Source organism: Lipotes vexillifer, unplaced genomic scaffold, assembly GCF_000442215.2.
Source record: "Lipotes vexillifer unplaced genomic scaffold, Lipotes_vexillifer_v1.1 scaffold1074, whole genome shotgun sequence".
Classification (NCBI taxonomy): domain Eukaryota; kingdom Metazoa; phylum Chordata; class Mammalia; order Artiodactyla; family Lipotidae; genus Lipotes; species Lipotes vexillifer.
In genome coordinates, this window is record NW_006775781.1 from 219,371 (window position 1) to 240,336 (window position 20,966).

General features: G+C 38.2%; 2 protein-coding genes across 2 annotated transcripts in view; one reads left to right on the forward strand and one right to left on the reverse strand.

The window, feature by feature from the left end:
• The window catches only part of MLANA (melan-A), a 9,953-nt gene extending 3,907 nt beyond the window's left edge, over window positions 1–6,046 (forward strand). Inside the window, exons 3-4 of the mRNA XM_007450213.1 lie at window positions 4,550–4,663; window positions 5,978–6,046. Of these exons, the coding sequence (XP_007450275.1) occupies window positions 4,550–4,663; window positions 5,978–6,046 (183 nt within the window). The remainder of the gene's footprint in view (window positions 1–4,549; window positions 4,664–5,977) is intronic.
• Window positions 6,047–14,128: 8,082 nt separating this feature from the next.
• Window positions 14,129–20,966, reverse strand: part of BRD10 (bromodomain containing 10) — a 101,957-nt gene continuing 95,119 nt past the window's right edge. The window contains exons 8-9 of the mRNA XM_007450214.1: window positions 18,958–19,148; window positions 14,129–17,824 (exon numbers count right to left, since the gene is read on the reverse strand). Of these exons, the coding sequence (XP_007450276.1) occupies window positions 14,181–17,824; window positions 18,958–19,148 (3,835 nt within the window). The 3' untranslated portion in view covers window positions 14,129–14,180. The remainder of the gene's footprint in view (window positions 17,825–18,957; window positions 19,149–20,966) is intronic.

Here is a 20,966-nt window from a genome sequence, read left to right on the forward strand (position 1 = left end):
TCTCCCCAGACCTGGGCACCAACCCGTATCCCCTGCATCGGCAGGCGGACTCTCAACCACTGCGCCACCAGGGAAGCCCAGACCACCAGGTTTTTAACAGATTCCTTCCTCCACTGATGGCCAATGTGGTTTTAATAGGATTTTTGCTCCTTTACCCATATGAGCAGGAAGTTAACAAATGACACGGTCCAGCCTTGGGGTAGCAGGATCTTCCACACATGAGAAACATCAACAGAGTCTCTAAACTGTAAAGACGACAGGTTTCAGAAACCTTGCTTCAAAGCCAGGTAGCACTTTGGCACTTAAGCATTCTCCATGGTGAGAAATGGGATGGAAAGAGAGTTGCAACTTGCTCTCTCTCTTTCTTTCGCTCTCTCTCCCTCTCTGCCTTGTTATTGCAGATCTGAAAGCTTCTGAGGTTGCTAAGCAATGGAAAAAAATTTATATTTACAAAAGAGGTTGGAAAGTTCCAGTCCTCATTCAGCAAGCACTTCATGCAGAGAAAGAGGTTCTGTGATGGAGGGGAGGACTGGCCTGGGTGGAGGGCTGGAGCCTGCGGCAGTCTGAGGTGGAGAAAGGAAAGGGGAGGAGCTGTAGCTTCAAATTCTTCTCCTTGCCGGGAAGCCTGGGCAGTCCCGTGTGTCCCTCTCCCTAATGCCCATCTTGCTATAGTGTGTCCCAGATACCAACCATGGAAGACAGGGTGAGCTTGGGGGGATACAGCCGCCAAGCAGCAGCCCTCCAGTGTGGTGACAGTTATGGGAAGGAGAAGTTTCTGAGCCTGAATAAGACTCCAGACCAAGTTCTGTAGCAAAGCCTTGGGTTAGGAGTTTAGGGATAAAACTCTTTGCTCTCTGCCACACACTCCATGTGTACCTCTAGCACTGGGTTATGACATTGCCTTGTAATTTGTTATTTACTTTTTGCTTCTTCACCCCTTCTCTTCCTCTCATTTATGAGCTGGGACAGAGAATATTTCTTATTCATCTTTGTACCTCCAGTGCCTAGCACGGTGCCTGGCACACAGCAGTCACCCAATCGTATGGCATAAGGAGTTGGTCTCGTTGTCTGCCATTGACTGGCTTGGTGGTGTTAGATTTTCATTTCTCTGAGCCTCATTTACTCTATTATATACCTAGACACAGATGATATAACATGATGTGTATCAGTTTTTATTTAATATGTTTTCTTCTATAATTTAAAAAATTTCATTCTATGTTTGCATATTAAAAAAGTTTTTTTAAATAAATTTATTATTTATTTTATTTATTTACTTTTGGCTGCGTTGGGTCTTCGCTGCTTGCGCGTGGGCTTTCTCCAGTTGCGGCGAGCGGGGGCTACTCTTCGTTGCAGTGAGCGGAGGCTACTCTTGTTGCGGTGAGCGGAGGCTACTCTTGTTGCGGTGAGCGGGCTTCTCATTGCGGTGGCCTCTCTTGTTGCGGAGCACAGGCTCTAGGAGCACGGGCTTCAGTAGTTGTGGCTCGCAGGCTCAGCAGTTGTGGCTCGCAGGCTCTAGAGAGCAGGCTCAGTAGCTGTGGCGCACAGGCTTAGTTGCTCCGTGGCATGTGGGATCTTCCCGGACCAGGGCTTGAACCTGTGTCCCCTGCATTGGCAGGCGGACTCTTAACCACTGTGGCACCAGGGAAGCCCTATGTCTGCATAGTAAAAGAAAAATGATTTAGTCTTTCAAGGAGTAAAACCTCTACAAACTCAGTATGTTGGTACCCATTTCCTAACTGTCCACGATTGCTAGCTTGATGCTACCCGGACAAAAAGGCAATGTGTTTTGTTTTTCTTTTTCCTTTCTGCTTCAACACTCTCATCTTAAATGTGTTCACTTGAAGAGTAACAGTCTTAGTGTCGTGGGCTCAGACACTGAGCATTTTGCCTGGTGTAGTTCAAGTTCAACCTGCCACCCTCCATTCCTCCAGGTCTAGACCAGTGATTTGCAGAGTTTTTGGAATTTTTATGAGATAGAACTGTGTTTAAATTCCCTTGTTCCCTAATGTTTAAAAATGCTGTCATTTATTTTTTTCAATTAATATTAAAATGTTGTTTTGAGACTTTCATATCTCCTGAAAAGCCATGTTGGGGACCAGCAGTCTAAGAAGTTTAGGCAAAATTATGTAAAATAGTGCATTAAGTACTGCATTTAATTACATAATCATCTCCCTGTCTCTCTTTGGTGACTCTATTTTCATTATAAAGCAGAAGAACATAAGTGATGATAAACGCAAGTTTTGGGTACCTGAATCACTCCACATGTAGCAACCTTCATTAAGCTTTGAAATATGTTTATTCTCCCACTTACACTGACCACAGAATGGTAGAAAGGTTGGTTGGAATTAAGGTCTTCTAAAATTTCCTCTTTGGCTAACAATTCCCCTTAGATCTGAAAAACATCTTCTGAAAGGAAAGACTGCTTTTTGCAGCAATGTGTCTCAGAGGAAAATGATTTGTAAGGGAGTGGAAGTTGGCTTTCATATTTATCAGTTTTACTCTTTCACTTGGGAAGTTTAGGACATAATACTTTTAATTCTTGGGGAAGAATTTAAAGGCTCCGCTGATAGCTCAGTTTACACTCATGTCTTGCGGTGCCATGTCTCTCAATGTATGGTCAGGGGCCTTTGCACTTGAATCACCTAGGGTTCTTGCTAAAATGCAGATTCTGGGACCATCTCTGGTGGTGGGACCCGGGAACCTATGTTTTAACACACACACTGAAGTTTGATGCAAATATAGAGAATTGTCAGTGAACTGGGGAAGTGGCCCACGCTCCTATCCTATGGCAGGTGAGGATAAAAAAAGAAAAGAAAAGAATAAAAGCAATAATTGAGGTAAAGGGAGAGAATGCATTAAACACCTTACCTGAGATATATTGCTGGGAGTGGTGGAGGGGAGCAGAACCTCCCTGGGCCCTCATGTCAAAATTGGGGTTCTTGTGCTTATATCTTTCCAAGGGGTAGTGTCAATAATGATTTCAGACTAGAGTTTAGGCAAATTACTTCTTTACAGTCTGCACACTGTGTAGGTATCACCTCCAACCATGTGTGGCCTCATCCAATTGATGTTCCAAACACTTCTCCTCCCTGGGAGACCTGCCTTGATGCCCTTCTCTTCCAACCCAGTAACCCCAATAATCAGCCGTGGTCTGCAGACAAGCCTGCAGAGGCACTGAACACCTGCACAGCCTCCCTGTTCCAGCCCCCCTCAGCCAGGACCACAGAGAGCTGCTCATGCCCTACTGGTGGATTGGGTTCAGATATGTTTGGGTCTGTATCTTCAAAAAATGAATTAGGTGCGAGCATTTAAAAGTAACAGTTTACATAAAAATCTTAATTTCTAGTTTCTTTTTTTAAAAAAATCAAAAGATCTGGCAAAAACTGGCAGCTATGCAGTGGTTTGTCCCTTTAGATGGGATATACACTCCCTCCTTTCCTATGGTCCCCACTTGACCTCCTCCTCCCTCTAAGTGTCTGAGCGTAGCTGAGTCACCCCAGGCACAGGCGATAAGAAATTGCATTGTCTGGAGAGCAGTGGTTCTCTGTGTGGCCCTGGACCAGCAGGATCCGCATCACCCAGGGAACTTGTTAGAAATACAAATTCGTGGGCCTTCACCCTAGACATACTACGTAAGAAATTCTGGGTGTGAGCCCAGGAATCTGAGTTTAACAAACCCTCCAGGTGACGCTGATGCGTTCTAAAGTTTGAGAACCACTGCTGTGGAGAATTTAACAGTAAAAGCAACTAAGAGTTAGTCTGCTTTTTATAATCACAATGTGCTAGCAATTTTAAACAATGTCAGTAATGAAATACTCCCCCTCACTAGGATGGACCGCTCCTGCAGTCCCCATTTTGGTATGTGTCTCTGCCTTGCACAAATGGTTGTCATTCTATTCTAGGGAGGGAGAGCATTACCCCTTGAACCTATGCAAACCACCGAACTAAGCTTTTACCCACCCCTCCCCCAATAACTCAAGGTGCACGACAGCCTTTGACTGACTTGCCATCATTGTTGTGATGTGACTTGGAAGCTCAGTGCTACAGCCACAGCATTTCTATCACAACACAGGCATTCGTACTGTTTCAGATATTTTGCTGTCATTATGGGGAAGGCAGAAATAGACAGTGTCCCTGCTATCAAGTTGCTCATATGCTTGTCCTTACTGTGATACCAGCTCCTGCTTCACTAGCTCTGATCTCTTCCACTTGTAACCATTCTCTGAGAGCCATTTTTTAGATTCACTCTTTTTTTCCTTCCCTTCAAAAATACTCATTGACTAACTAGTGGGTGTCAGGCACTGTACTAGGTGCTTCACCTTTAGTTAATTCCCACAACAATTCTGAGATGTAAGCGATATTATCTTCATATTACAGATGAAAACATTGGAATTCAGAGAGATAAAGTGACTAGCCTGAGGATACACAGTGAATAAGTGGCAGAACCAAGATTAAAACCCATTCTTAAAACTTTGGCTTCTTCCTCTTTTCTTTAACGGACTCAATTATTTTTTCCTCACCCACTTACCTTCATGAATTCACATTTCAGGACAAAAGCATTCATGCTGGTACTCAAAGTACCTTAACAGGAAGATGTTCATGTGAGGCGCTTGGTCACCAGGACGCCAAACTGCCTTTTCAAGAGAACAGTTGTGAACCTGTGGTAGGTTGAGATCCTGCATCTTGGTGTTTTTGTGTATGGCTGGTTTTAACTTAAATGAATAAAATTATTCCCATTTAGAAAGCAAGGGCAATGTGAATGTGCTTAATGCTACTGACTTTAAAACGTGGTTAAAATGGTAAATTTTTGTTATGTATATTTTACCATAATGAAAAACAAATAGTAAGATTAAAAACAAGGGAATCATAGAGATTTTCTTAAATTGTGTCCTCTCATACCCAGATTTTCCAGAGTCAATAATGAGACCCCTACATGTAAGATCTAAAGGAAGAATTTGGTTCTGGATACAATATCCTTTTGTCTTATGTTTTTAGTATAATTGCCTTTGTCCTGAGCATAGATATTATCTAACGGAGAAAAAAAAAGTACCTACTATTAACTGTATAGAGTTGCACTGTCCAATAGGGTAGCCACTAGTCACATGTAGCTATTGAACACTTGAAACAGAGTTGTTTGAATTAAGATGTGCTGGAATACATACCAGATTTCAAAAACTTAGTATGAGGAAAAGAGTATAATTCATTAATGATTTTTTATTGACTACATGTCGAAGTGATAATATTTTGGTTGGTGGGGTTAAATAAAATATATTAGTGAGATCAATTTTACCTGTTTCTCTTAATTTTTTAAACTGTAGCTATTAGAAATTTTAAAATCACATATGTGGTGCACTCTATTTCTATTGGACAGTGCTGGTATAGATGTAGTACATCATAGTTTCTGAGAGCACTGACTCCAGAGCCAAGTTGCTCCATGACTTACCAGTTTGTGTGATCTTCAGCAAGTGACTTAACCTCCTTGTGCCTCAGTTTCCCGACCTGTAACATGAAAACCTTGAAAATACTCCCAGGGTTGTTGTGAGCATTAAATGAAGGCTGACACATTTGTGCTCTGTTGATAGTAGCAGTGGCCTTTAGACACGACTATAGGGATTTATGCTTGTGGTAAAGATGCAGTGCGATCGGTGTCTGTTTAACAGGATTCAAGAACTCATTAGTTAGGTTTGGGACTTCTACTGACAAGGATAATCCAGGTATAAATAAGTTTCTGAAAATTTTGGGAAGCCACTTAGCCCTTTTTTTCTCTGCCATTGTTTCCCCCAACAATGCTTCAACATATATACTTGTGTAACCTAATAACGATTACCTCATTGGGTGGAAATTAGCTGTGGACAGTTAAACAAGTTTCAATCCAGAGCAAAAGTATAAACATCACGCTAACTGTTTTGACTTAATCCCTCTTCCAGAACCATATGTACTGCCGCCAAGCCCATGCTCTCCTTTCTCACCCTTACAGGTTCCCAACGCTCCACCTGCTTATGAGAAACCCTCCACAGAACAGTCACCACCACCTTACTCTCCGTGAGAGCCAGCAAGGCCCCCTGAGAGATGCTGAAATGATTTCCCTCACACTTTTTGTTGAATTTGATGTGGACATGTAATGTTCTGCTTCAGAATGCTGTAGAAACAGTGTACATCATCTCTACTATTAAGCTGGCTGTTAAATTCTTTATAGGGCAACTAGCAATACTGATTGAGGAAATGATGAGAAATATTAAAATGGGAAAAGCTTCGTCAATAAACATTGTGATGGATGATACTCTCTGTGTCAGTAATAATAAATCTACAGTATTATTTTCTGAGGGAGATCTTTCAAGTGTGTGTTCTGGGATCATCTGATTTCTTTTTAAGTTGAAATATGGCTAATAACTAACAAACTGCTATTCTGATTTTTGAAGACACAGCCTCTTGACCTACATGAACGCTAACAGGACTGTTGCAGGTGAGTCTGTGCTGCAGAGCACTCAGAAAGGATACCTTTACAGGTTTAAGACCAAGAGCTAAATGACCTACCAAATTATAGTCAGATTCATCTGATCAGGAAAGTGTCAGTAATGTCTCTTTGTTTTCTAAAATTCCATGATGCTACAATAATATACTGCAGAGATCCTGTATCTTCAGCAATACATATTGTGCAGTTCTAATCACATTTCACTTCAAGGATCAATGCTATGATAATTAATGACAGGAACTTTCTGTTAAGCCAGAAGGTGGTGTAAGAACTTGTAAAAAAGTAAAAGCTACTGTAGTTTGGCTGATGTCTTGTCCTAAATATTCCAAAGGCAATTTAGCTCCTTTTGAGCTCCCAAATCCCTCTCAAAAGCACATACAGAAGAAATCATAAGGGACCAGAAATTCTGGAATGGTGTCATTATTTGTATAAAAATATTGCAATTTATCTGTGTGACATCTACATAACATCTGTCTGTTTTTCTTTTCACTGAAAAAACTTTTTGGCTTAACTTATATCACCATCCTAAATGGAAAATCAGTATCATTTTTCATAAGTAGAGGATGATTATAAAAAATGAAGATAATGAAAGCAAATTACTTTTATTGAAACCTAGGAAGATACTGATGGTCACAGAATGCTGTCAACTTGAGACTTGCCCTCGTTATTAAAGAGGGAGATTAGCAAGAATCAGAGAAAATCTTTTGACGTAATTAGAAGGCTTGCAAGAGAAAGAAATGACTTGCTCACTCTGTGACTCACTGTTGTTTAATGCCAAGTCAGTAAACCACCTAAAATCACCTTGTGTCATTGGAAACGCCAGTGTGGCATAACTGCATCATTTTCACCAAAAGACAAGATTGAACAGAGGAGAAAAAACACTGAATAAAGAGACATTACACACATTGAAAAAAAATTTCATTCCACAAAATACTAAAAGACACCCCCCCTGCCCTTCCTGATTCTCTCCAGTCTTAAGACTTAAACTAAGCCCTCTCCCTCCCGTTTTCAAACAAATAAATTCTGAAAAAGAAAAGTTCATTAGGATTTGGCCAGCTTCTGTCCTCATGACAGGGCCCTGTCTGAGCCTCAATCCTCCCCTTCTTATAGAAGAACCTGTGCCCCCCCCAAGACCAACCACAGCTGCTTATTTATTTACTATTGTGTGTCACTGAATCATCCCTTCACCCTGCTATAACCAATCCTCCTGTAATTAATAAAAGTGTTAGTGGGAATGTAAAAAAAATTTTTTTGACAAAAGAATAAAGTTGGATCCCTATCTCACACCATTACAAAAATTAGCTCAAAAACAAAAAATCATAGAGCTAAGTATAGGAGTTAGGACTACTCCTTAGTTAATATTTCTCCTTGTTTCTCTTAGGAGAAAACAAAAGAGTAAATCTTTGCAACGTTAGATTTGGTAATGGTTTCTTAGTTATGATGCAAAACCACAAGTAACGTTGGTGAATTGGAATTCATCAAAATTAAAAGCACTGTGCTTCAAATGAAGGACAAATCAAGAAGGAGAAGACACACAGCACTGGGAGAAAATATCTGCAAATGATATAACTGATAAGGGAATTGTATGTGGTATATATAAGTAACTCTTACAACTCAACAATAAAAAGAAAACCCAATTAAAAAGTGAGCACATTTACCTCATTACTTATTTCTCTCTATATTGAAAATCATGAGTTCACACTGATAACTCCAATTTTAAATCAACTACAAAGGGTTCATTCTAACTTTTTTCATTCTGATCACTTTCCATATTTTTAAATCCATTTCTCCCCATGGTGAGAAAATGGCTTCTGTTAATCTCAGATTACCAATTTACTGCATAAATCACCTTTGTATGTAAGCATTTCACCATCTATCTGTCATGCCGTCCCACCCCCATCAACAGATGCTCTCCAGTCCTTGCTCAGACCTCGAAGTCTTGCTGTGCACCACCACCAGCTCCCTAACTGGAACACACCTTACCCTGCTCAGGCGCCAATACCCTGTGCCCAAGCTTCTAACTATGGCTGCCTCCCCCTGACATAGACCTGTTATGGTACCCCCCCCACTCAAACATCCAGATATTGGCCTCATGTGGCCAACAAATAAATAAATAAAGTTAGGAGAGAGAAAAGGTATTCTTTAAAAAACCCCAAATAAACAAAAAAAGTGTGATGCGAATTTGCAGAAAATCAAAATCAAGGAGAGAATTTACTGCATATAAATCAAGAAGAAATGTCCCAAAGTGCACAAAAATATTAGTCATATACATCAGAAACATGACCCCTAGTAGGAATGGCCTTGAGAAAGAGTTGGAAAGAAGCACTTCCTTTTATCTAAGGTGGATTGTCTCCCATGAGAAAAAAGCTCAAGAAAGTCATTCGGCAGCTTGGCTGAGTGCAAGTTCACTGAGCTAAGAAAATAAAACAGACAAAAATTGGCTGAAGCAGTTTAAATTCCAACTTTTCCCAAGTTGCCCCCACTGTTCCACATGCAGCCCTGGTCAGAGGTGGGAGAGTATCAGGAGACTCCCTGAATCATCAGGTCCCAAAGGAAGGGGGAGGTTTCAGCTGTGAGGGCTCAGGCATGAGCATCACCTGCAGGTCTGATTCAGGTTTACAGCAGCCAACTCCTAAACATCCATAGCAGGACATCTGTGTTTTCTCTCTTTAAAAATGATTTAAATAAATCTCTTTTCAGATTAACTGCTTTTACTTAATTGATGCTACATTTGCTCAAATTGAAGTTTGATAGAATTGTAATTCCTAAGATAGGGTTTTGCAAATCTAGATGGTTATAATAAAATTCTTATGGATATCAGACCATTAGACTCTAGAATTAGATCCATATATGTACTGTATTTAGGTTGAACTAAATGGTCCACTATTATGTAACTCATAATTGAATTTTTATATGATCAGGGAGAGACATTTAAATCAATAAAGACCATTTATATACACTATGAACTGTCAGAAGAAATCTGTAAAGAAAAAAACTACTTATCTCAATAAATTTTGATTTAAAAAGTGATATAAAACAAGAACCCCACAGAATGTAAATTGATACAGCCACTGTGGAGAACAGTATGGACGTTCCTTAAAAAACTAAAAATAGAATTACTATATGCCCCAGCAATCCCACTACTGGGCATACAGCCAGAGAAAACCATAATTCAAAAAGACACATGCACCCCAATGTTCACTGCAGCACTATTTACAATAGTCAGGTCATGGAAGCCACCTAAATGCCCACTGACAGACGAATGGATAAAGATGTGGTACATATATACAATGGAATATTACTCAGCCATAAAAAGGAACGCAATTGGGTCATTTGTAAAGACGTGGATGGACCCAGAAACTGTCATACAGAGTGAAGTCAGTCAGAAAGAGAAAAACAAATATCATATACTAATGCATATATGTGGAACCTAGAAAAATGGTACAGATGAACTGGTTTGCAGGGCAGAAACAGAGACACAGATGTAGAGAACAAATGTATGGACACCAAGGTGGGAAAGCGGGGTGGGATGAATTGAGAGATTGGGATAGACATGTATACACTAATATGTATAAAATGGATGACTAATAAGAAACTGCTGTACAAGAAAATAAAGTAAAATTTTAAAAAAACTGATAAAAATTGAGGTACAATTGACATATAACCACAATAAGTTAACATTTACCACACAGAGTTACAATTTTTTCTTCTTGTGATGAGAACTTTTAAGATCTACTCTCTTAGCAACTTTCAAATATACAATAGAGTATCGTTAACTTCCTTGTGATATTGTGAGACTGAGTCTCTGCAGGCTTGGTTCTAAACATACTTTGTCCCATCACAAACGCCACCTTGTGTTTGAAACCTCTGGCACCTTCCTACTAAACTCTTAGTTCTTTATTCCTCTGACATTTACTTTTAGCTTGTTATATTATTTTGATTTTTGAGGACTGGGAAGGGATCTTACTTATCTATGCTGTTCCTACAACATCTTTTGTACTATATGGTTCTCAATAAATGTGTAGAATGAATTTATACAACTCTCTGATTTTATGTTGATAATTATGCTTTTGAGTTCATGTTGATAACTACATTAAGAATATTAAAGATTACATACATAAGAACACAGTTTTGGTTCTTTAGAACCAAAAAACTGTAGATTTTTTTCATAGTTTGTCTCCAAGTTAAATTATAAGAACCTGAGCCATGCCATGCCCTTCAGCTTTCTTGTTAATAAACAAGCAAGCATCAAGCACCATGGTGTGCATAGTAAGTGCTTTTTGAACAAATGAAGAAAAATACCTGGGGCAGATGACAGCATTATAGTGACAATGAGGCTTCGGGTTCAGGTGTTGGCAATACAACCTCTGGAATGAACTTAAAGTGAGTTATGTATCATCTCTATGTTACAGTACAGTATAACTTTGAATAATTAAACTCCCCATCAAATTTCTTAGATCACTTTCAGATCCTGCCATCTTCTCAAGCTTTTAATATTAAGTATTTCTAAGTTCATTCTAAGTCAATGATATAGTAGACCAAACATTTTCATTTATCTTAGTGTATATTATAGCCATCGCTGCTTTGATCATAAAACTATTGATGTCATTACTTATTAAATATATCAATAAAATTGTAATCGTGGAATGAAAGCAGGAATCTAAGCAGCCACTTAGTATTTTTTTTATATATATATATATATATATATATATGTATATATATAAAATCACAAAGGAAAGTTTTTTTGGTAGGAAAAATCATAGGGATTGAGAGAAAAGAGCTAACACATGAGAAGGAGGTATGTTATTTCAGCATGTTTTATGTTAGCATTTAAAATGATATTGAATACTGACATCCAAATGGCCTACTAATTCTATACTAAGGGTAGAAACACCCTTCCAGGACCATGAAGTCTTTCAGGTAGCATTGTGGTGACTTTTCTTCCTTTACATGAATGCTTTAATAGATGACCTTTAAGAATACTTAAAAACACTGAACACAAAGAACTGAGGAATTTGACTTTGTACTCTTTGGCCAAGATCCCAGAAATCCACATGACCTTCCAAACTGGAGGCAAAGGAAAAGGAATTTGACTTTTTGATTATATAAATCCATTAATTTAGTCAAATTTCTAGTAAAAATGGGGCATTATTTTTTTAAAAGTAAACTAGACCTTAAATAATATAAGAAGCTAACTAGATTCCTCACTCATTCAACAAATACATTATTGAATATCTACTATGTGCCAGTTGCTAGGGTGACAATGATGAAGATGACTGACAAGGTCTCTCTCTTTTAAAAAATGACAGGCATTAAATAATTGCATACAGATCATTTTATTACAGTTGTGAAGGATTACTATGCATTTCTCACACTATGACCTCAATCTCTGAGTGACTGCAATAGCATGATGCTGGCTGGGGTAAGGAGAGGGAGTTATGTAATATGTAATGAGAACCTGAAATGAAACATTAAGTTAAAGGGAACATATGGGAAGACCTTGAGGTCTTGAACTTTCTAGGAACTAAAAGAAAGCTAGAGTACAGAAAGCAAGGGGGAGAGTCAATTGAAATGAAACTGGAGAGGTAAGCAGGAACAGACTGAAGAGGCTTTTAGGCTCTAAAAGCCTAAACGGGGAGCAGGGACTTTAAGGTTCACCAGATCACACAGAGCTTTGAAAGTCATATTAGGATTTTGATTTAGGAGTCAGAAAAGAATTAGTGGTTAATAAGTGAGGGGCCTTCACTGGGAATAAAGTGTGTCATAAGTAATTTGGTAAATTCGTTTCTGGAAGTGGTGTAGAGAATTCTTTTCAGACAAAAGATGAATAGTTTTAGGTTGTTTTGTTTTAAAAAGTTGAGTAGGTAAATACATTCATTTATTGTGCACCGTGTATGTACAATGCAATGTACTTCAAACATCACCCACTTCCCCCTGAAATCCAAGGTTTCTAAACTGACAAGGAAAGGGGGAAGGTGACTACAGAGTGAAGCATAGACATGATCAGCAAAGGTACTGTCTTAGAGTATAAATCTAGGCTTTTGAGAGCCTTTAGCAACTTTCCAGGAATACCCTCACTGCCCTCTTCAACTAATAAATTTCAATGTAGTTTCAAAAGAAGTCTTTAGGCCTACTCTTCAACCCTAGACTACAACTCCATGTGATCAGGTTTAATAATATCATTATAAATGGGATGTGGATGAGTTTACAATCAGTATCCCAAAAAAGATAATGGATATAAACATCAAGTAAGTATAAAATCTACCTTTTATTTAAAATGAGGCAAATTCTGAAATACCATAAAGTTGAACCCCAAGAATAAGCTGGTCCATATAAACATTGCTTTACAATGGAATTTAAGTAACTGCTCTGTAATTGAAAAATACACACAAAAAGAGAGTACTTATAAATAATTGATAGTGTTCACATTCATTTGTCATTCTAAACAAACAAACAAAATTCATGTTTTTAAATATCATTTTGGAAAATCAGTCAGCTAAGAACCAACCCCTCAATGTAAATATAAATGTATCGGGGGAAACTAGGTGAAGGGTACCCCAAACCTCTCTGTACCATCATTGCAACTTCCTGTAAATCTAAAATTATTTAAAAATAAAAAGTTAAAAAAACATATTTGGGATGTATAAACACAGACCAAACACACTGGCCTTTAAGATTACTTATTTTGATCAATGTAGAATCTGGTGGTGGATTAAGAGAAAAAAGTTAAAACAATGAAATCCAGAGTGAAGTTTTAAAGCAGAAGTAATATAAAGTTATGCAGAAATGATTTTAAGCATTAGGTTCAAATACTGGCTATACCACCAACTAGCTGAGTGACCTAGGGCACATCATTTAAGCTCTCAAGAGTACTGTGAAAGTCAAATGAGATATGTGGAAATAAAGTTTGTAAATTCTAAAGCCTTGTACAAATGCTATTATTAATTCAAATTTCCTAGCCTAAATTCCTTTTTGTAAAGATCTGTCCTCATCTTATATCATGTAGTCTTTCAATGGAACAAGAACGCACTTTAAAAATGGTATTCAAACAAGAAAATACAGCAACTCAGTTTATTACATGCAGATTCTTCTGCATTGATGCTAACAGTTCACTGGTCCAAAATTACTAAAATACTTAAAAAACTATACATTATGTAAACAAAACATAAATAAGACAGCATAGTTCTTTGTACATATAGTTTAGTACAGGTTGTTAAGGATTTAGGAATATGTACAATTTTACACAATGGACTGCATTTTCACAATGCATAAATATATATATATATATTTTCTTACAGAAACAAAAATAAGATTCCACTAAAGACACAGAATACCATATTGTAGAGCCACGCTGCAACAGTCCAAATTCAAGAAGAAACATGTCAATGCAAGTGTGCAAAAGCCTAGCTTACTCCAAACTAGTCAAATTTGACTTTGTTCAATTCATGTTATATAGACAGGTAAGTCCTGTCTATTTTAAACAAATAACCTTTGAAAACATACTCATATCAATGAGTGAAATGGAACAGATTTTTCCCTCCCCAAGAAAAACAAAGCCTTGTTGCAAGCTAATGAAAAGACACATTAGAACACACATACACACACACACACAAACTATGTATGTTTTCAACAGTATAATAAAGTTAAAATTTTTATGGGAGTCAAAACAATGCCCCATTATTTAAAAACTGGCTCGTTTAGTCTAAATTCAAGATGCAGCTGTGTCAGGCTTCCCTAAGCCAGATGACTGAAAAGCAGGGAAGACAGAGGCAGGATTTCGACTGGCAGATACAACAATTTGAGAGAGTGATGAAGAGAGTGAAGAAACCTTAGATGATGGAGTATTTATGGTATTCAAAATGGCTCCTTCTGGGCTGACCAACAATTTTTTGACTGATGTATCCAAATGAAATACTGAAGTGCTACTCGGCAGTGAAGGATTACTAGAGCAAATGGCAGAAACCAAAGATGTCTTGGCCAAAAGAGTAGCTGGAGGAGACTTAATTACTGAAGTCAACGACACTGTTGGTGCAGGAGGTGGTACAGAAACTTCAGCAGCTGGATTTATGATCTGTGGTGCTGCATGTACTGTGGGTAGAGAACTTGCATTCCCAAGAGAGTTTACAATTTTTGTAGAGCTTCTTAGAGAATGTTTCACAGGTTGCCCACTTAAAGAATTATTTGATGCTAGCGTGATCTTCTGGGCCAGGTTATCTACTGGTGTAGGCTGAATGCCTTGGCCACTGTTAAGAACTAAGGGAGGTCCGTATTTTGGATTAGTGGATATAAGGAGAACATGGCTGCCAGCTCCAAGACCTTGTGGTGGAACAATAAAGCGGGTTCTGTTAATCATGATTTGTGTGCCAGGTGCCAAAGGCGTACTGGTATTGATGACTATTTTTTGCTGAATACAAGGCTCACTGAACTGGCCCCCTGCCACACTAGTTACATCTGATGGTGCTGCACCAGTGTGAACGGCAGTGCCAGCTGGAGCAGAACTGTAACTGGGGGTTGATTTTACGAAAGCAGGGGGCAGTTGCTGGTTTGGCAGAGAAGCAAAATTGGAAATGTTAATTATTTTACCTGGATTCGGTGAAAGGGATGGAAATTCAGTTTGAGGTTTATTTGTGTTTATACTTGTTGGCACTGTAGTTGAAACCCCTGGTGACTGAAACTGGACAGAAGTCCGAGATTGTCTTTTAGAAAGAGATACAGAACGTGTGGCTCCTGGTACTGTTGCAGCTTGTGGAACTGTGTTGATTATTTTAGGGGATACAGTCACAGATGTAGGCAAGGCAACTGTAACAGGGATTTGCAAAGCTGATGTCAGACATTTAGGAGACACTGTTGGTTGTGTATTTGAAATCAGAACAGATGATGCAAGATGTCCTGTTTTCACAGTTGATATAGCCACAGTGTTTCCGAGATTTGACGTGCAAAGTCTATTTGACAAAATAGGCATAATTCTTGAAGAGGTATCATTTCCACTGACTAAAACAGGAGGTCGTGTCCCAACTGAGGCAGAGGTTGAGGTCACTGAAAGAGAACCCAAAGATACATTTGCTCCTGTTACTGAAAACATGTTTACTGTTCTTGAAGCAGAAACCACTGATTCATTAACAGGAGTAATATTTTGACTCACAAAATTTGAGCTTACTGGAATTGAATTACCACTTGTTGACAGCGGCAAAACATAGCCCTTGGTACTTTTTTCTTCTCCTTTTGGGGTTACATTTTGCAATAGGTTAATTGATGGTACAGCTGGCACACTGCCTGAAGTATTTACAATTGCTTGGCCTATGTTTAGCCCAATTTTCACATCTTTTATCTGAGACACAGTTGGTGACGAATTTATTTTTATTGGTGCCCCCACTGTAGATGGAATTAGTACTATCTGGGGCTGCTCTGGAGCCTTAACATATGTTTTACTCAAGGGAGGAGGAAGAGTTTGCTTTAATGGTTCTGCCACAATAGTTGGGGTTGAAGTGCCACTGGGAATTGCAGCATTAATAAAAACTAATTTCTGGGGAGAAACACCTGCAGATGTTGGTGCAGGTGCCACATTAATTGCAGTTCCACTGCCAGAAGAAAGAATAGACGGAGCTGACACCAGCATAAGTTTCTGAACTGGAGTCCCACTGACCATATCTTCATTTGTTGCTGCTGTTGCTTCTGATCTTGTAACAGGGTAACTTTTTGTGACATAATCTACTTGTTGCTGTTTAGCTGGTGTATGAATAACATTTGCATTGGTTTGTCCAAAATTTCCTGTTGATATGCTAATTACGCTTACTGAACTATTTGCTGTTGATGGTAGGAGAGTGCTAGAAGAAACAGAAGACTTTAAGGGAGAGGAGGGCATGTGTGAAGTTTTATCTATCATGTGCCCCAAATTACTACTGCAGGAAGGTTGGCTTAATGTAAATTTAAGATTTTTCCCCGTGGATGGATTAAAGCCAGCTGGAATGGAAACAGAAGTAGGTGCTTGGCCAAAAGGTGGGAGACAAGATGTAGCAGTTGTTCCAGCTACTGGTGAAAAAGCAGAGGATGATGAAGTTGCTGATTTTGGCACTAGAAATGCCTGAAGCTGAGGAGCAAAAGTAAAAACTGAACTTGAAGATAAACTATTGGATGAATTTTGATCTGGATTGGTCTGTACTTTTACAACTCCAGTGTTCCCACCTCGTGTCCTAACAAGAATTGACTGTGAATCTCTTATGCATACAGTTTTCAGTTCTTGCTTTGCTTCAGAAGAATCAGCAGTTTGTTGTGCAAAAGAGTTTAGGGAACTACCGGGATTTGTAGATCCATTTAGTGTTGTTGCTGATAACTGAGGCTGAACTGTTGAGGAAATGGTGGGTGAAGCAATGGGCTGGGGGAATGCGGCTGCTGAAACCGCATTCTTGACTTTTCCTGCCTCACTCTGGCTAGTCTTAACTGGTGGTGTTAATAAATTACTTATGGAGGTTACAGGTGTCAAAGGCTGTGGTCTAGCATTACTCACATTTGACAAAGGTGTAACTGTCTTGTTGAAAGCTGTATTAGGTAGTTGGGCAGAAACAGTTCCTGTTGGGTTGACAAGAACTGATGCTAAAGAAGAGTTTACATTTGCTGTCTGTGGAAAAGATGAACCATGTCGTTCTGTACCTTTTTGTTGAAGTGGTGGTATTTCTTTTGCAACTGCTTTCCCTTCCTTGTGCTGAATTACAAAATTCTTAGGCAGAATGAGAACCTGCTGCATGATTTTTTCTCCTGTTTTAGGATCCAGCATAGGTTGCATCTGAATCTTTACAGAGCTGTTATGAAGATCTATGGGCAACCACTGGCCACAGGGCATTTTGTATACCATCTGTAAAGGACCTTTTGTACTGGTGTGGCAGGTCAATGCTGGCTTTATGGGGCTTGCTTCTGGAGGAGATATAACTGGCTTTTCCACAGCAGGAGCACTTCTACCTGTGGAAGGGGGCAGTTGATTTGTTAAGGTCACTTTGTTCCCAATATTCTTTGCAAGCAAGGCCTGAATAGGTTTGGTCCCTTTCTGGAGAGTAGACACTGGTGTTGAATCCAATGAGGCAAATGACTCTGGAAACAGTGGCTCTGTATGCTTTGATTCATTCAAACAGTCAATTTGCATATCACCTTCTACAGTCTCAACTGTTGTCTCATTTGTGCTTAACTTTGCTTTCTTCCTTGGGGAAAGCTCTTTTGTGCTATCATCCAGATAATTAGTTTGTTTGGACTGCCGTTTAAGCATTTTAGGCAGTGTCTTAGGTACATCTTTAGAAGGCAATTCTTTTTTCAGCAACTTGCTTCTGGCCATAGGTAAATCTATTTCTGACAATTTCATATCATCTGAAAATTATAAAACAAGCATTTAGTTTATATAAAACAGCAACTGAATAGCAATGGTAAGACCAATTATAAAAAAGAAAGTCAATCTTTGAACAAGCAATTTATTAAGAAACCTGTGGGGTGATTCAAAAGTCTCAGTACCACTGATGGAAATTAAGGTAAGGTGACCTTTAACAAGGTAATCCTGACATTGTAACCATTCCCAAGAACAACATATTATTAATAAGGAAATTATTTTTGATCAAATTCTGCTGCCAATACAAGTGTAAAAGGAATGTTTACATCTTTTAAAGAGATACTCAAGCCAGCAATTAGGACTCAGAATTTAGATTTGGAAAGGAATCTAGTCTAGTGCTCTCCTTCTAGATAGGGAAACCTTCGTATCAAAGAGAGATGGTTCTCCATATTTTCTATTTTTAGAGAGAGACTCTACAGAATAAAAAATGTCCAGCTTTTTCTGGTGTTTAATTATTCCTACAGTAAAAAATTTATGTTCATATCTGATCAAACTGGGTTGATGTGAAGTCACTCTTTTTCAATTCACCAGACATGGAAAACAATAGGTTTAATACATTTCTAACCAAAAATTTTTATACCTCTTAGATAACTAAAGAAAGTTATTTAACTAGATTTATAGAATAAAATAATCTGATAAGTTGAAATGAATTACACATCATCTAATCCAGCCTCCTTATAAGAATGAGGTGTCCACGCTGGTCTCATTAGGCCATCAACCTTGATCATTCCTCATAAAAAAAAAAAAAAAATCTTCACAATTATCAGGGACTTAACAAGTTCCATTTAAAGCAAACATCAGAAATAGTGCTTCAAAATTAATAATAATAAAAAGAAGAGACTAAACCTATTTCAAAGGGACTGCATATCAGTGATGTGTGGTCTGTAATGAGCAATAACATGCCTACAGTTTGGAGTCGGGCACTGACTCCAGAAACTCCTAGAACAGTAATAATGACTCCAAAGAACCTTTAATAAGACAATAGTACACCTTCAAACATAACAGATTTCCCCAATCAATGAACTTCATTAACCAGATTATCCTTTATCTCCACAAAAGATACTAAAACTTCTCTTTGTGCTTTTAGTGTCGGTTTAAAGAAAGTTTGAACGCCTACCTGAATCAAAATGATCCTTCTCCAGGATATCTAGAGGTTCTGTGGTGTCTATAGACTTGCTACTGAGTTCTACTTTTGGAGATTCTTTTCCAGGATCTCCTTCACCTTCTTCAGCAGTCCACAGTTCTCCAGTAAATTTATCGTGATCAGGCTGTCTTCTGAAATCATCATAGTCTTTCTTTAGGCGACTCCTGAAGAAAAATATTCGACACAACAAACAATACATACGTATTGAACTCTTGGAAGCTAAAGTACCTTCTAACATTTTAAGCTTTATTTTAGTATTTTCAATTAAGTCACTAAACCTATGTTTTAACCAAGTGTGTCTAAGATGCCAATGACTATTGTTCAAGAAGACAAAACACAGGGTGTAGGCAAAAGAAACTTAAAAAAATATATCTGCAATTTCAGAATAAAGTGTTCGAACATATACCTATTTGTCTTTCTAAAGGCTGCTGTTAGACCTATTAAATGCGAAAAAGGTAATTTTTTTCTAGCTGCACTGATAGAAATAGATTTGAGATAGTCTTAAAACTGCTGATTATAATATAGTTTAAAAGGTCATTTAAAAGAGTTAATCAAAAAGTTCTAAGAAACAGTGTGTATTATTTTTGACTGTTATACAAAGAGTAACAAACAAAAACAATCCATCATTTAATCCTGAGAGCAATCATACCTAAACCTTTGGGTCTCACTAGAAATTATTTTTTTAAATTAAGCATAGGGAAACAAAGCTGAAAAGTGATCTTTCAGAGATCCTTTTCACATAAAAACATAATACCTATGTTTCTATAACACTAAGAGAGATAGAAACATTTCCAAATGATTACATGATATTTTAGAGATCTTTTATTATTCATTTGCTTTCAACTGAGTTTCTCTATTTTACTTTTACCCATTGTTTATTTTTGTTTGTTTAAAAAAAATCTGAACATACATTCTCCAATTTACTTTTGCTACAAATTCCTATCTGTGTGGGACTTCCCTGGCGGTCCAGTGGTTAGGACTTCGCCTTCCAATGCAGGGGGTGTGCGTTCGATCCCTGGTCAGGGAGCTAGGACCCCACATGCCTCGCGGCCAAAAAGTCAAAACATAAAACAGAAGCAATGTTGTAACAAATTCAATAAAGACTTTGAAAACGGTCCACATCAAAAAAAAAAAAAAATTCCTATGTGTGCATATTGGAGTTTAAATCTCACCTCTGTCACTTAACAGTTGTAAGACTTTGGGCAAGTTCCTTAAACTTTCTAAGCATTAGCTTACTTATTTGTACAATGAGGATAATAATAGCACTTACTTCATAGTTTGAGTGGCACATAAATATTCAACAAATGTTAGTTAATAATTACTCTCAATTTATTTATCTTTCAATTATTGCTTAAGGGTTTTATAGAGCAGATGAGGGCTGTAAGATACTAGAGTGGGTTACCAAAGGATAACTGTAAAATTAATTTCATTTTAGTAATATCTATATGGGGGTAGTATAAAGTTCCTCCCTTCTCAGTCTTCTTCTCAACTCAGCGAATGACTTTGCTCCTTATTTCAGGGAAAATGGAAGTAATCAGACAAGAACTCTCATATGCTCACACCCCGTCTGCAACTTAAGACCTTCATCTGTACTCATATTCTCCATCTTCCTATCTAAGCTAACCCTTCCAACTTATGCATCTTCTCTCACCTAGTCAAGAATCTCACTCAACCAAACATCCCTTCCATTGTCTGAGTTCATTTTTGCCTCTCTATTCAATCATTTCCACCAGTATACAAACATGTTATTTCTCCCATTAATAAAAACAAATGACCCAAATTGACTCCAACTTGTCCTTCCAGGTACTGACCTATTTCTCTGCTCTACTTTTATAGAAAAACTCCAGCTCCTCACCCCTAATTCTCTTGAACAGACTCCTTAGACTTTTACCCACATCTCTATCAACACAGCTCCTCAAGGTCATCAATGATATTGCCAAATTTAACAATGAATTCTCGTCCTCATCTTCCTCAATCCATCA